At 42.4% G+C, this 16,217-nt stretch overlaps 1 protein-coding gene across 3 annotated transcripts in view; it reads left to right on the top strand.

Moving 5' to 3' along the window:
- RBPJ (recombination signal binding protein for immunoglobulin kappa J region) overlaps positions 1 to 16,217 on the top strand; it is a 108,006-nt gene that overhangs the window by 45,545 nt on the left and 46,244 nt on the right. For all 3 annotated transcript variants that reach the window (XM_090035724.1, XM_090035723.1, XM_090035725.1), the window contains one exon: positions 13,478 to 13,516. In XM_090035724.1, coding sequence (XP_089891850.1) covers positions 13,478 to 13,516 — 39 coding nt within the window. The remainder of the gene's footprint in view (positions 1 to 13,477; positions 13,517 to 16,217) is intronic.

The following is a 16,217-nucleotide window of genomic DNA, read 5'->3' on the forward strand; positions in this document are numbered from 1 at the left end:
CTGATTCTATAGTATAATGTATCTGTTGAATTGGAAGTATATCCAGAAATGTGGTGGTTCTCCAGTTTTAAAGAAAACATGGAGACGTGTGGATTTTTTTTAATGTAGTATTTTTTGCATTGCTGTAGTGGCATGGATCAGGATGGCATTCTGCTATGTGCCAGACGTAACGGAACAAAAAAAAAGAAAGTTCCTGAACAGCCATTTGATTAACTCAGGAAACCTTGCTTTAAAAAAAATTTCACATTGACTTAGGAATATTAGAGAAGATATTGGAAACTAACTTAAATATTTTAAACCAAGTGGGAATGATAAATGAGAAAGAAAGAAAGTATTTGAATTGCTGGAGTGGATGTCTGTTCTTATTTGTTGTAATGGTACAGAATAGAGCGTGTTAGGAGTATGGCCAATTAAATTTACAAGACAGACAGTAGCACTAGTTAGGTTGGAAATGTCACACAATGAGATCTAGAAAGATTAGAAATATAGGCATTAAATGAGGTTTAATGTGAAAGAATGCTTCCTACTATATCTGTAATAATGTGAAAAAATACATCCTACTATATCTGAGGGAAATAATCTGAAGCAGATGTTTTCATTAAGAAGACTTCTATAACTTAATGTTGAGAGACCTACTGAAGATATCAGGGGTAGATATGGGCAGATCTCTGCTAAAGGTTTGCTGACATAACTATACTATGCTGACAAAAATACCACATTTAGATGCAATTTATATTGGCAAAAAAGCCTTTTGCCAGGTTGGCTTATGGCAAGTGTTTTAACTATGCCAGTGGAGGAACTCTGCTTGCCAGTATAAGCTTTGTATATGTCAGCAAGGCTTTTGCAATGTAGACCAGTCCTTGGATTCAAGTTTGCAGTGCAGTGTGATAGTAAAATACAAGAACTTACAGTTTTGAGCTGGATATTGTTAGAAGCATTTTGGGCCAGGAAGGTGAAATTAATTATCTTTGTTTGATTTTAAGGCTTGTAATGGAGTTCAGTCTTGAATTGCACAGTACTAAAACGATGCATGTAAACTGGAGGATTTTTAGAAATGTGGTAGGCTGGGTTAAATGGTTTAAAGGATAGATTTGTATGCAATTTTCCTCCTTCCTTTTAACCCATTTAGTGAGGCAATTAAAGGGATAGTGCAATTATAAATAATTGCAAGGTGCAAATACAAAGAAAAAGAATTAATCAGAGTTCTGGGAAAAGAGAACTTGAGGGTGGGGAGGAGTTTAACTTAACTGTCAAGAGTAGGTTCCTAACTCAAAGTTGGGTAGTTTCCCTTGGGGAAAGTGGTGCAAGCTCTACTGTGGTGTTGACAATGAAATTGAACAATACCCTACAAAATACGACTTAAAGGGGTTCGTGAGCTGCATGATTTTTTGCAGTGATAGAATTCCCTTGTCAGTCCATCTGTTGCAACAGAATTTTGCTCCAGAGCTCAGGGTTTTATGTAAAAAAAAAAAAAAAAAGAAAGAAAGAAAACCTTGTTTCTTTCTCAGTGTTGCAAAGAAAAAATTTCCAGTGGACTCCAGTCTTTCAGTGATGCAAACCTCCATCTGATTAAGTTATCAGATGAGTGCCTGCATGTTTTCTTTTATATAGGTCGTCTTGTTAGCAGGGGTTTTTGCATAAATATTTGCAAAGCTACACCAATGTTCTTTTTCAAATCTCTACCATTTAGGATAGCACTCTTAATGTTTCCCTATATACTTCTTCCTCTCTATCAGTCTCTTTTGTTTTATTGAATACACCATGAGCTCTTTGTGGTAGGGATCAGATTTTTTTGTCTTCTGTTTGTGAGGTACCTATCACAATAGTCCTAATTCATGACTGGGGCTCCTAGGTCTAGGGCAATACAAACAATAAATAATAGTAGTAACTATGATTCAAATGCAAACTGATAAAGAGTTGTCTTCCTGGACTTCTAGATTAATTGATATAGTAACTGAGAAGTGTAGACTTTATTTTATTATCTATTTGGCAACCAGATTTAGTAATTAAATATCAATCTACAATACCAGGCACTGGGGAAATTATATTTTCTTCCTGTCATTTTATGCAACATGCTTCTGCATTATCAATACAAATAAATATCTTTGGAAAATTGTAATATTGTGGTCAGAGGAAACAAGGTTTAACTTAATAAAAGGGATACTGCATTAATTCTTCTATCATATTAAATATGATAATAAGTTGAGGTTTAGAAATGATTTGAAGTCATGGCAGCATTTCTAATCCATTGTAAAAGTGCCACAGAAAGAATGGCTTGCTTGCGTAGTGTAAGTTCACCTCGAGTTCACCTTGCCATGGTATACAAGCAGTATTTAAATTACAGATTTGCACTGGATACCGTAATGGGACTTTTTCATCTTAAGTGTCTCTTGATTCTAATTTTTGCAGTGAAAACAAGCTGTGAGTATTGACTTGAGTTATTTATAGTCCTGTTAGTGTACCTCAACTGAGAACAGTAAGACTGCAGCTATTGTTAGAGGTGGCCACTGTTTACATTAGTAGTATGGAAGGTTTTGCCTTGCAGTCGCTGCAGATAGGGTAGACATGCAAGAGCTAGCTCTTTAAGATAAATACTCAGGTGCTGCTAGCACCATATCTGGAATAGCACGGCAGTCAGTCTGGTCTGACCGCTGGAGCATTTTCTCTTCTTGAGTGGATTTTGCAGCCTCCACTGAGTTGCATGCAGCTAAGGCTACACTATTAATGGCATCTCAGATAGCTAGTTTAAAGGTAGCTCGTGTATGGCTGCATAAGCTATAGTCACTGCATTATAGACATACTCATTGTCTTCTCTTGCTCAGGTTAGAGCCACCATTCTGCAACACACCACTCAGGTACATAGAGTGTTTTAACCACATGTATAGCTAAATTGGGGGTATTGAGCTCATTGGACTGATGTGGACCAGCTGAATGGACTGGGACTGGTCTGCAGGCTAGATGAGTGGTGTTAGGGCCCGTGACAATATGGTGCCTAAGGGTTCCCATGGTTCTCCCTAGTGGCCACCTCTGTCCAGTCCAGCCCCTATTCAAATCTCCTGAGGTCTCAACCTGGTCACTTTCCTGCTAAGCCTTGATGTTAAAGAAAAGTAATGAGGTGAGGCTGTCCTCGGGGCTGATGGACATCTCCATCAGCCCTGTGGGGCAGGTCCATCCTTGGGGCATGTTCTCTCTGTCTTGTCTGTCTCTTGTTTTGCCCTCAGGTCCTGCTGGTCTTGAGGGCCAGATTCATGGCATCCTTCTGCCCTTACAGCTATACCTCTGCCTCACAAATGATACTAGTTAACACTTCATCAGGGCAGCTTGCCCTGAGTGCAGTACTTGGCCTATTCAGGCCCCCAGTCCCTTGTTCTAGCTTCAGCCTTCCCAGCTTTGGCCCTGTGGCAGGGCAGTCTGTGTGCCTGCCACTTTAAGGCCCTGGAGCTGGCAGCCGCCAGGTGCCTAATGAGGGCAGCCATTTTAGGTTCAGGGGTGCCTATATAAACAAGGCAGTTTGGCTGCTGGAGGCCGGGCAACAACAACAGCCTGGCCAGAGGGCTGCTGAGTTTCATCCGGAGGTAAGGGAGGAGGTGTAGGGGATGGTAAGGAGGCTCCTGGTCCTGGGTACAACATAAAACTACACCCTGCTGGGAGTGGGTGGCCTAGTGGGGCTCCCAGTGGCACAGGAGCCCCCAGGAAATGCCAAGTCAGTTACCACCCTGGTGAAAGGCGGGTTGGGGCGCCTTAACCCCTAGCCCTCGCCTTCAGGTGGGTTGCATTCCATTGGAGGTAGTTGTGGGGTGCAAGCCCTGAAGAGGAGAGTAGTGAACCAGGGCCAGGTACGGCCAAGGCTGCCTGAACCCTGCGAGGGTTTGAGACCTCTAGAGGGAGAGTTGGAGGCCAGGTGGGCCTGAGGCCACCTGAATCTACCAGAGGAGGGAAGCCCTGAGACCATGAGTAGAGGGGGCAGTGAAGAGGAGCCCCAGTGAGTAGGAGGCAGAGATCTGGGGGCTGCGATGTGAAGCCACAGTGTGAGGGGGCCATGGTGAGAACTGAGGGGGCAACAATAAGAAGCCCCAGTGTGAGGGTCTCAGATGTGCAGCCCAGTGGGGGAAGAACGGGGGCTCAGCCAGAGAGCAAGAGGGCTGAGTCCTGACCCCGTTAAGTTCTTCACTGTGGGGAGGCTGAGTGCGGGTCAAATGTAACACCCAAGACCCGGTGTGAGGGGGCAGCAAGAATAAGCCCCAGTGTGAGGGAGCAGTGTGAGGTAGAACCCACTGGGGGAAGAATGGGGGGCTCAGCCAGAGAGTGAGAGAGCTGAGTCCTGACCCCAGTGAGTCCTTCACTGTGGGGAGGCAGAGTGTGGGTCAAAAATAACATCCGTAGTAGCATCACAACCTGGTGCCGCGGGGGGAGTGAGAGTCCCCTGTGAGACCCTGAGGTACCAGTCATGGTGTGAGGTACCCCAGCTCCCTACGTCCATAAAGGAGGACCCAGAGAGGGGGACCCTGGGAAAAGAGTACGGGTCATACATTGAGGCCTGTCCGAGTTTCCCCTGACTGGCCTATGCAGGGGCCAGGACCAGGAGGGTCAGAAGGGCTAGGGGGCCCATCGAGAGGGACGCCCAAGAGCCGGGGGCCTAGGGTCCTGACTGGCCTGGGGGTGGGCCAGGTCTAGAGGAGCCAAAGGTCCCAGTGAGGGGACCACACCCAGAGGGGAACCAGTGGCAAGGAGATATGTGGCCCGGTATGAAGGCGGCAGAGGCTGCCTGAAGGGAGGAGCCCAGGTGGGTCCTACAGTAGGATTCTGGGGCCCACCATGTGGAACTGGTGCTTATGCTATCATCTGTGAGGCTTGGGTACAGTGTAGGGGAGGAATGGAGCTGCATATAGCGCCCCCTAGCATCGGGGCAGAAAATGGCCAGCCTCCTGCTTAACCATCTAATTAATCAATTAATTAAGATCAAGGCATGGCAGGTGAGAAAGTGGGCTGTTAGCCCAGAAACAAGTGGGCAGGCCATGTGGAGATTGGCCCCGAGAAGGCCCCCCTGTTACAGGCCCCCTTTCTTTATCTGGGTCCCCCTTCAGCCTGTGCAGGATCTCAGCACTTGAGTGCTAGCTCTGTTTTGCTCTTCTCAGGCTTTTGTTCTAGCCTTCATGGCCTCAGGCCACCTCTCACCTTTGCTACTCAGGCTTTGACCCTCTTGGTTCCTGCCTGCCTGTGTCTTGCGCCCATGACAAGACTCAAAATATCCATATGCCCCATGGGCACCCCATAGCCTTCTTGCTATCCCTTCTAGCCACACCTGGTCCACTAGTCTAAACTAGAACAAAAAGGGCAAACATCTGCTTACAACAAAAGGTCTTTCTTCCCTTTCTTGGGATAAAATAACACTTGGTCAGTCATCTTGCTGAGCTCTCACCTCTCTGTTTCTAGGTGCTCCATGCTAGTCAGGGTCTCTGGCAGCTCTTCCCCTCCAGGGAGCTCTGCTCCCTCTGGAGTGCTGGATTGGTCTCTCTTGTCTTGCTCAAACTGCAGGGTTTGTAAGTGCCTTGGATTGGTCCCCTTCTAACTGGGTGTCTTTGTAGCTCCTGCACAGCTGTGTGTATTTAGTCCTAATGTGCAGCCTGTCCTGCTTACTGACTGCAGCATGGCTTGACTGCCTGAAGCCCCTGGCTCATGCCTGCCAGCATGTCTCTGTTATTTCTCTTCCTCATCGATGTGCAGATTGCCTCTTTCCTGAGGTCTGCTTACCTCTGTCACTATGTTAGTTTCTTCTCTTCCCCTATCTAGTTACAGGAGCCTTTGGTTTCCTGTTACAAGGCTGTATTTAGTGAACTTCAAAAACTGCCCCTGCATGTGGCATACAGCATATATCATTGCTGGCCCCATGGGCCATATCTTTGATACCGCTGAGTTTTATAAGATTTGCAAAATGAATGGATTAACTTCTAATGATTTGTACTTCAGCTTCTGCATTCCCACTGCATTTGTAGTTTGAACATCAGCAGTGTTTGAGCTTCAGCCCACCCAGCAGCAACAAACTATATACAGGGGCATGCTTTGTGCAAAGAAAATAAGGTATTTGCTCTTAACAGGTGGCTGTGTACTCCATCCTACCCTCAGTTAGATTTGGAATTTTGCCAAACTGTTGTTGAATTCCATTTTTCAGCCATAAATATGCTGTTTTCCTGCAGTTAGACTATTTTGCACCAAACAGTTTGCTTAAACTGCAACCAGATGTGGCTATAGCCTCTTTTGGTGTGTGCTTTCACTACAAAGAGAGTGTGTTAGGTTACAGAAATACTTGGTAAGAGGGTTGTCTTGAGTCATCAAGGTTTCCCTGGGATAGGCTTATAGCCTGAAGGGCAGGTGTGTGCATGTGCTGAGCAAATGGACCATGTCCACTGGTCAGGCTCTGACCTGTCCTGCACGCAAAGCGTGTGGGGATAGTCAGGCTTATGATGCACCACACAACATCAGCTTCATGACATATTCCTTATCAGAGTGGCAAGGGCATAGAGCTGTCCTCCCTCTTAAAGGCTGTGTCAGCAGCTTGGGATCCAGAAAGGGAGTTTTACCCAGATTTCTTAAGTCCTTTCCAACAGCTGGTTGATTGCAACACCATTGAGTTTCCTGAGGTGCAACTGTAGAGTAAGTTTGCCTTTGCTGTGCTGCTGAGCACGTGGGTCCTTCTATGCTGTTAAGTACCATTATTTAAAACTAATATATATAGAAGAGAAAGGGCTGTAGATTGTAGCTCTGTTGGTCTAAGGACATAGGCAGACAAGGTTCTTTGGGTGAATCTGATATCTTTTATTAGATCAACTTCAATAGTTGGAAAAAAAATTTAAGCAAACTTTTGGGTTTAAAAACCCTTTGTCAGGTTGAGGAAGTTTCTGCAGAAACAAAGGGTTTTTAAACCCGAAAGCTTGCCTAATATTTTTTTCCAACTGTTGAAGTTGGTCTAATAAAAGATATCAGATTCACCCAAATAACCTTGTCTGCCAATAGAAGAGAAACTATCTCTGTAACCAGTTAGATACAGACAGAATCCAATCAAATTGTTTTCCCAAAGCATGTTAAAAATACTGAATTAAATACTACAGTTCTGTGTAACCAAAACACAATGTTGGCTTGTACATATACAGCCTTGGACTTTATAAACTTTGTAGTGAGAAAAGGAATGCTGGCTGGGACACTAAGGTTATCATCCACTGCTCTCTTTGAAAAGTGCCCTGATACAGCTGCGGTCATCTGCTTATGACCCTCTTGCTTAATGGAATTGAGACCACATGGTTATAGAAAAGCCACCTTTCCATTTAATAAAGTCATAACATGGGTTTACAGAATAAATTGTAGTTTTTATAACCAAAAAGGGATTTATGGTTAACGTTAGATAAAGAGCTCTTGGAGTTGGTAAGTTGTTTTGTTGCTCCTGAATCAGGTTTTATATGTTCAGATAAATAAAGATTCTTATGCCTATAAACAATATAGGATCACATATTCTTTAAAATAAAGTCTAAGACTTGTACTTCAAATGGCAGACAGAAGAAGTGTGGTCTTGTTATGTTGGGAGGATGCTGTGCAGGTAAAACATCAATTTTCCTGTGCTCCAATTTCCATTTTGTAGAATGGACACTAATTCTTAGTCTAGTTAGACTATTCAGTGGAGTTCGTTTGCACAAACGAGTTTCTTGTATATGTTCAGATAGGTCCAAAACAGAGGTGTCAAACTGCCACTAGTTTAGATAAGAAACCAGGCTAGTAAAACATGGCAGGCTGAAGAATTGTGGGTCCCTGGATCCTGATGGACATAGTTGTTGGCAGCAAGGAGTGGGTGAGGGCTGCACAGGCATAGTCTTTGTTTGCTCTACTACTGCTGCTGCCTCCAGGCCTCTTTTGCTGTCCCTAAAGTTCCCTGCTGCCACCATACCTGCTGCAGTTTCTGTTGGTCCCATGAGTCTAGCCCAGAAGGAGCCCCTGTGGTCTGGATCCAGTCCAGGGTCTGGGATGAGTTTGACACCCCTGGTTTAAAATAACTTAGTGAAATCAATGCAGCTAACTTAAGTGCAGATGTCTGTATACAGCTTTTTAAAACTGCAGTGTGTGGGTGCAGAAAGACAGCAGTTGTACCATTTTGAGAACATCACTGACTGGAAACTGGTTCACATTTGTCCTTACTCAGTTGTCTGCACACAGTGCTAAGAGTTCAAAATAGAATGGTCACCTTGTATGCAGTGCCTTTGCATAAATAACCAGGGGTGATAGCGAATACCCAGATCAGTTGCAACTTTCCGCTCCCCCTTCTCACTAACTTTGACTTCAATAAAGACATTTTCCTGCACTTTGCTGAAATCTGTGTAGTTCTACCCGCAGGGGGATTGGTTAGGTATGTATATAGATAGGGCTTCTCTGTTCTCGGGGAGCTTGATGATCTGGAGCTGCCAAAACTTTTGCAACTTTTAAAGAGCATTTTTCCAAGCCACTCATTAGTTTACTTTAGTTCTTGGAAATTGACCATAGTTTGATGCATCCCAGACTGATTTGGGGTTGGAAGCATGGCCAGGCAATGGGGGAGGGGAGCTGCCTGGACCCCTGCTGCTTTGTGTTTGGGCCTTAGGGGTTCAAGGAGCAGTTCTCTGCCACTTTCAAAACTAGTCAGTTTCCTTCCATTGGTGGCAGTTGACTGCGGTTCTGCAAGTCCCAGGCTTAGGATTGGGGGTGTATGTTGAGGAGTGATCAGGTGGTGAGTGGATGGTTGCCTGGGCTCCCACTTACATGTGGCTGGGGGTTCAGGAGCAGCTGTCTTCTGCTTTTTTAAGACCTAGTCAGTTTTTTTCCATTGGTGGCAGTGGAGTCCTTGGTCAGCCTGCAGGTGCACACAAGGAGGGGTCTAAGCTATGTGTCTACAGCCCCTGTGGTCATATCCCACCTACAAGTAAGCCTGTTCAGTTTACCAGCAACAGAAAAAAAAAATTGATCAGCTCTTTTAAAACAACTGAGGGCTACCTCCAGAGGCCCTAGCCATGGACATTGTGGTCAAGTGCAGGCAACAGGAGTTGGAGCAGCAGAGTTCTGGCTGCATACCAGAGGAGCCAGTTACTGTGTTGTTGTGGGAGGGAGGCTTGAGGGAGCAGTGTAGTGTGGGATGCCTGACAGACCTACCAGATGCGAGTCTCGAAAAAACTCGGTACTGTATCTGCCTATAATAGTGAACTGGTTCGCAGAGAACTAGTTCAAAATAATACCAGATTATCCAGCTGTACTTCTGAAACTGTTCAGGAGGTTCAGAACATTTAAGAATGGCTTGCACACCTGGCCATTTGCAGTTTAAACTGTGTTTTTACACTTGTGTAGGAACCCCAGAGTCCCCACAAATTATATACAGTTTTATCTCAGAAAAGTGTATATAGACAAAGCCTTGGAATTTGTTTGATGTAAGAACTCTTCCTTCATGGTAGCTTCCTAGTTAGCTTCCGGTGCAGTAGGATACTGATTTTGATTTGGGCCTGTAAGTGCTAGTATAGTACACATAAATATGATAGTTTAATGGCTCCTCTGTTCAGAATATAGAGGGAGCTAAATCATTCTGCCGTGCCCCCCCCCCCTTCTCCCCCACTATTCGGCCATAGTTAGGTCATCTTAGTGAACTGAATTATACTAGCAACACTACATGAGAGAATGTGCTTTTGCATCAAATGTGTTGTTAATGATTCTGTGGCAGCAGTATAGCAACATAGAGGCAGTGGCAGCTTATGGTTGTTGTCCTGATCACAACTGTGATTTGCACACCTGTCAGAGCTGCCATTTTTGTACCCCTCCTGCCTCCCTGCTTTAATTATACCACTGTCCTGCAGAGTCTTTTGCTCTTTGTGCAGAGGACTGTGGTCCTGGGGTAAGGATGAATTCTTTTTTTTCAAGCTGTTTCCTCTCCCAAATAGGACTTTTATCCTGTCTCCAAAAGAAAACAATGACTAAACAGATGTTAATGCTGTGTAATATATGTTTGTAAAGATCAGATTAAAAGGAAAAATGCTTAAATGGGATGTAAAAATTGGCCTTAAATTCAGCAATGGTTATAAAAAGTTGTTATAAAATTTATTGTAAGGCTAATAAAAATATGTTCAAATGGAAACATTTTCAAAGTCAAGGGTCAAACAGATCAGCGTTGCACTAGTGCATCAAGAATAAAATAAACTAAAAACATAGTAAAAAATAAATGATACTGAACAATTTGCTTCCATTGTTCAAGCTCAGAGGAAATAAAAGGAAGGAAAGAGTAAATATAAAAAATTAGTCATTTTTTCAGATAATTCTTTAGTTGTAGGTAACTATTTAAAAACAATTACTAGTGTTCTTGGCACTTAGTTTTAGTGTCCAAACTTGAACAACTTAGAGACTCAGTTTTTTTGTATGCATGGTTAGCACCTGTTCAGAGCTAAATGCAAAACGCATCATCCTCAGCCTTTCCTATAAAAACAAAAACAAACTTTGCTCATTTAAACAAAAACCACCCTCCCAAAACACTAAAGAACAAATTACATGTGTGGTTGAGCTGGCTTAATATGTAGGTTGTTTTGTCTTAAATTTAAAGCTGCTGTATATCTCCTGCAGTTTTGTTTGGGTGTTTCCCTTAGTTCCTGTTTGTATTCTTCAGTGATAATTAAATGATATTCCATTAGCTAAATATTTTTACTTTTTATCTTATTTATGAAATTACTGATACAAAACTAAAGGGTATTCATTAACCATACAATCATTTTAACCTGTCATTCTTACTTTGCACAAGGGAATTAACAAATGTTCATTATTCAGAAACATGAAGGGAAAGATGTAGCTAATTTTCATTATATAGCACTGAAATGCTGATAGTCTTAAGTAGGTTTATTTATAATGGTAACATATGCATTTGTCGATTTTACTTTTTCTTTCATTTATTTTTAGGTAGAAAAGTGTTGAGACAACCCTGGTAGATGTTAGTTACCATGTTTCTTGATTGTCTTCATTTTAGCTCCAACAGGTTGAACATAGGAGCACGTATGTGTTGTCAGAGTATGGGAGCAGTATCTTGCTTTTCTTTTATAGGATTTTCTACCTGACAGTTATATACATGTACATATTTCTTTCATACTCAAGCATTCATAGGAAGATCTAGCCAAAACATTTGCGGTCATATAGTGTTGAAGGACTAGAGGAGATAAAGCTGTCCAAAAGCAATTAATCAGTACGTTTGCATTAATGTACTATATAATGACATATATTTTTGGATCACAGTTTCTCTACCTGCACATTACTTGAGCGTCATTTCATTTTCTTAGTTTTCTTGGTCAGCATGTGTAGCAGATTTTGTCACTCCAAATGTAGGAAGTCATGTGTGTAGGGTGTGGGGGTTGGATTTCTGAGAAAAATGGTGCTGATGGTGAGTATTCCTTATGCGTTGGACTTGCCAACTCAGATCAGAGAAGGAATATTACTAATAAAGTTTTTCATTTAATAGTGGGCATTCATTCTTGGTGCTTCCAATTGGTCATAAAAAGAGTCTCTTGCTATTTTGTGTGTTTATGATACTTAGTTTTCTTTTCAAGAAAAAGGGTCTGAGAAATGACATGTTGTGCCCACATCTTAAATACTGCATGCAGTACTGGTCTCCATCTCAATATCTTGAAAACGATGTGGTAGAGTTGCATAAGGTACAGAGAAGGGCAGTAAAGATGAACAGGGGTCTGGAGCAGCTGCCATATCAGAATAGATTAGAAAGACAGACTCTTCAGTTTGGAAGGGAGAAGGCTGAGCGAGGATGCGATAGAGGTCTGTAAAACAGTGAAGAGCATGGATAAAGTGAATAGGGAACCAAGTCCCAGAATATGAGAATTAAGGTTGCCCCTGGAAACAATCAGGAAGCAGGTTTAAAACAAACAGAGGAAGTGCTATTTTTTTTTACTCAGCCCTTAGTTAACTTAAGGAACTTATTGCCACCAAAGGTTATGCAGGCAGATGGTATAACCATGGTAAAAACGAGACTATAGAGAAATTCACAGAGGATGGGTCAACTGGCAACTCCTAAATAAAACAATCCAGGGAGGTATCCTCTAATGTCCCTAAACTGATTAATTTCCAGGAGGGTATGACATGGGATGGATCACTCTAGGCATGCCCCATTCATATACTCTCTCTCTCTCTCTCTAAAGCAGCAGTAGCCAGCCTTTTTGACAGGTGTGTGTTACAAGTTTAAGCCCCTATTCTTTCCCCAAGTACCACTCAGATTCTGATTAGAAATGTACATCTTAGAGTTGTACACTTGGGCACCAGAATGGAGGGAAGTGGGGCTTGAACCTCAAGCCATGAGGAGAGGAGCAGGGGCAAGATGCTGCTATGAAAGAGGTGTCATGGCGAAGAGCTTGGCTAATCCTTCCCTGGGCCCGGAACGGCTGCAGTTTAATATTGAGCGAGCATCCAAAGCCCTGAATTTGGGAGCACTGCAGAGCAAGGGAAGGCTTAAATTGGTTCTTAGGGTGATACTTGATGACTCTTCTTGCAGCAGGTTCCTGCTCCATGTACCTAAAGGCTCAAGCCCCTGCTTCCATTCTGGCACCTCTTTACTGAGTGCCTGGAGCTTACACAGCATCTCCCTATGCCTCTTCAGGCACATGTTCTGTGGGTTAGCCACTTCTGCTCTAAAGCACGGGTTGTCAACTAGGGGTACTTGAGAAGGCCCTAGGGGGTATGTGCCGGTGGGCAGAAACAGAGTGCTGCCACACACCATCATGCACTGCTGCACAGGTACTGCTCGCCCAGACAGATGTGGGGGGCAGGGGAAGATCGTATATGGTGGCTGCTGCCGCCAACCACGTGCTATACACCTCTGACCCCCCCATCTGGCTGCCAGGGATACATTGATGCAGAAAGGTTGAAAACCCCTGTTCTAAAGCATCTGTTACTTGTTCATGTCAGATAAGCCTATTTGCTGTATGATGACTGTAGGCCTAGGCTCACCTAGAGGGAACTACAAACTCCCCTTAGTGGCCAGAAGGGGGTCACTAAATGTATAATAATGGAGTGTGTGGGACAAAATATGAAAAAGTAGGAGTGCATGTTACAGGTTAATAACTAGAGAGCTAAGGAAGGCCACTGAGCAGAGAACTCCAGCTGGTGCCCACTGCCCCTTGAATGTGTTTAAGTTGCCAGTGAGCACCACCCATTGAAACTCCACTTAGACTTGCATGGACAAGGGAAAGGAGAACAATCATGTAGTCATCTGGGTTCCCTCCAGCCAACATCTCCTTCGTCTGGCTACTGGACTAGATGAACCATTGGTCTGACCCAGGGTGGCCCTTTTTGTGTTCTTAAAAATGAATTTAGAGCAGTATCTAATTGCATGAATGTTTGCCTTGAAATATTAAAAATGTAGTGGCATTTCACTGTAAAATTCAATTGGTGAATAGTTTATTTTAAATTACCACCTTCTTGTTTTTTGCAGGAAATTTGGTGAGCGACCACAACCTAAACGCCTCACCAGGTAAGCATTGAAGAGCTTATCTCTCTACTTTTTTTTTTTTTATCTCAAACAAACAAACAAACAGTACTTCAGATTGAACTAAGAGATTGTATTTTGCCAGTTTTCATTTCTGAAGAATCAGAATCAGCAAATGCTTTAAGATATTATCATAGAACAACTAAAAATAGGGTGGAAGGCGGTTATCTAGTCCAGTCCCCTGCTCAAGACTGAACCATCTTTGTCTAAACCATTCCAGCCAAGTGTTTGGCTTAAGCACCTCTTAAATTTCAATGACGGAGACTTCACAACTTCTCAGGTTGTTCCAGTGCTCAACCCCCCTCGTCATGAGAAAGTTGATTCTAATATCCAATGTAAATATACCTTGGTGCAATTTAAGACTTATGCTCCTTGTCCTGTCCTCTGTGCCCACAGATTAGTCAATCTCTGGTCTCTTTATAACCATCCTTCAGATATTTGAAAACTGTTATATGACTGTTATAAATATTGGTTTAATATTTTTAAATTAGCAGATTAAAAGTATTTTAATTTTTGTATAACCACACAACTCTGAACACTGAAATGCTTATTGTTTTGTTTTTAATCTGAAAATCAAATATTTGCAGAACTTGCATAGCTTGCGTCTACTCCATATTATTTAAGTGATCCCATAGTAGGTATAAATGTGCCCAGGTCAAAATCTCTAGAGATGACTCCAAGCTTCTCTTCATTGCCAAATATGGTCGATGGTGGCATGTCAAATGACAAAGCTCTTCTACTGACAGAATTCAGATTCTGTGTTTGAGTGTTTTTCATGGAAATATGCAGCACAAGCAATAATGCTGTCAAGGAATGATCTCTCCTAGAATTTAACTGTACAGTTATAACTTAGTGTATTCTAAAATACACTAAAAATATTCTAAATATTTTTTCATTCTGAAGATAGTTGTTAAATGGTTTTTAGAATGCAAAATTTGTGTTGTTGGTGTATCTGATTTAGTCTATAAGGTGCATATCTACCCTGCCTTCTGTCTGGAGCATTGTACCTGAATTATTCTTGCTCTTGGAATTTTTGTTGTCAAGGTCTGAGAGAGGTGGTTGTTAGGTTTAAAGATCTGGGGTTAGCTAAATTAATGCCAGTTTCTGTAATCAGTGTCAACAAGAGAGTGACGTGGTTAGCATCTTGTCTGGCTGTCCAACTCCCCAGCCTAAATAACTAGGAATTTGTTTACAGTGGTTTGACTGGAGTAGGTCTTTATAACAAGTCTGGAGCTGAAAGGAAACATTTAAAATTCTCTGCCTTTTATAACTCACTGTAGATGCAGTTGAACACTTCCCATTTGCTAATTGTTGCAGTAAAGTTATCGCAAACAGTTATTCTGTGGCAATTTTCAATATATTTGTACTTACAAATGTTCACTATTTTATGTTGATGGCTTCCTGGGCTAATGTGTAGAAAAACTTCACTTTGTTTACTGTGTTATATGTGAACAATAGGATATTAGGAGCATTGCCCGCTGTTACTCTAGCTTTGTTCCTTTTAGACTGAAGGTTTGGAATGCCTCAAACAAAACTAGGATGCAGATCTTCACGTTTTCTTCCATGTCAGGAGAGATGTACACTGAGCTTGTTCCATATTTACGCAGCAACTTTGTATGTAATGCAAACCAGGATTAAAGCCATAGAAGTGTCTGAATCTGGTGAATGCTTATCTTCCCACATGGTTTATAATTATAAATACACATTTACAGAAATGTAAAAACAAAAAGAAGTCTAAAACATGACATATTTTGCCCACTTAAGTTAATGCCACTTGCGGGTTACTTGGAAGTTATTGGTAGTATTGTCTGATGTCTCGGGCATAAACATATTGTACTGTATATAAACTGTGATGAATCTAGATTTCATGCACAGGTTTTAAATACTTAGTTCTTCAGTTGTCTTTCTCTGGGGAATGTTGACTAGGACTGGGTAACTATATCCTTCAGAGCAGCAGATCATAACCGTGTCCACACTATGACCACATATTATAACAGAAGGGTTGACTGCCAGGTCGTGGCATGAGCCCCCCTGCTTGGACCCCCGTCTGTCCACCTGGATGAAAGGCTTCTGCTGCTGGCAGTCATGTCTAGTGTTAAAGCAGGGCAGCCCCAGGAGAGGCAGCCAGCTCCGTGTGTCCTGTCCCACTCCCATGCCAGTCTGCAGTATAAAAAAGGTTGGGAACCACTGACTTAGAATTGGGTAGGAAACGGTGTTTCAGATCTAATAGACCATATCCCTGAGATTGATCTCTAAAGACAACAGGAAGGCTGGAAACTGGAGAATTGTGGTCTTTTTCTTTCTGTTTGCTTTGAATATTAGAAGTCTTAAACTGAAGAAATAATAGAGTATGCAAGTAATAAATATTATTACCTGCATAAATAGTTTCAAATAACATACCTATAGACTCTATTAACTGTTAGCTAAATGCTAATCCATATAAAAATGTCCTTCGTAACCATTACCACCTTTTACATCCCCGTAATTTCCAGCGTGACAAGAAAATTATTTTTTTAAGATGCTTGTTCTTCAGGAAATGCTGAAACCATTCTTTTCCCCTTCATTGCATAAGTTCCTTTGGAGGAATAAAAATATCTCCCAGCAACTTCAACTTCTGTTGGATTTTGCTACTATTTTCCTTTTTTGCGGTTATACAGAAAATTTAGTAGGATGATGTTTACCTTGT

The sequence above is a fragment of the Crocodylus siamensis genome, chromosome 2, assembly GCF_052110815.1.
Source record: "Crocodylus siamensis isolate JL-2025a chromosome 2, ASM5211081v1, whole genome shotgun sequence".
NCBI lineage: Eukaryota > Metazoa > Chordata > Crocodylia > Crocodylidae > Crocodylus > Crocodylus siamensis.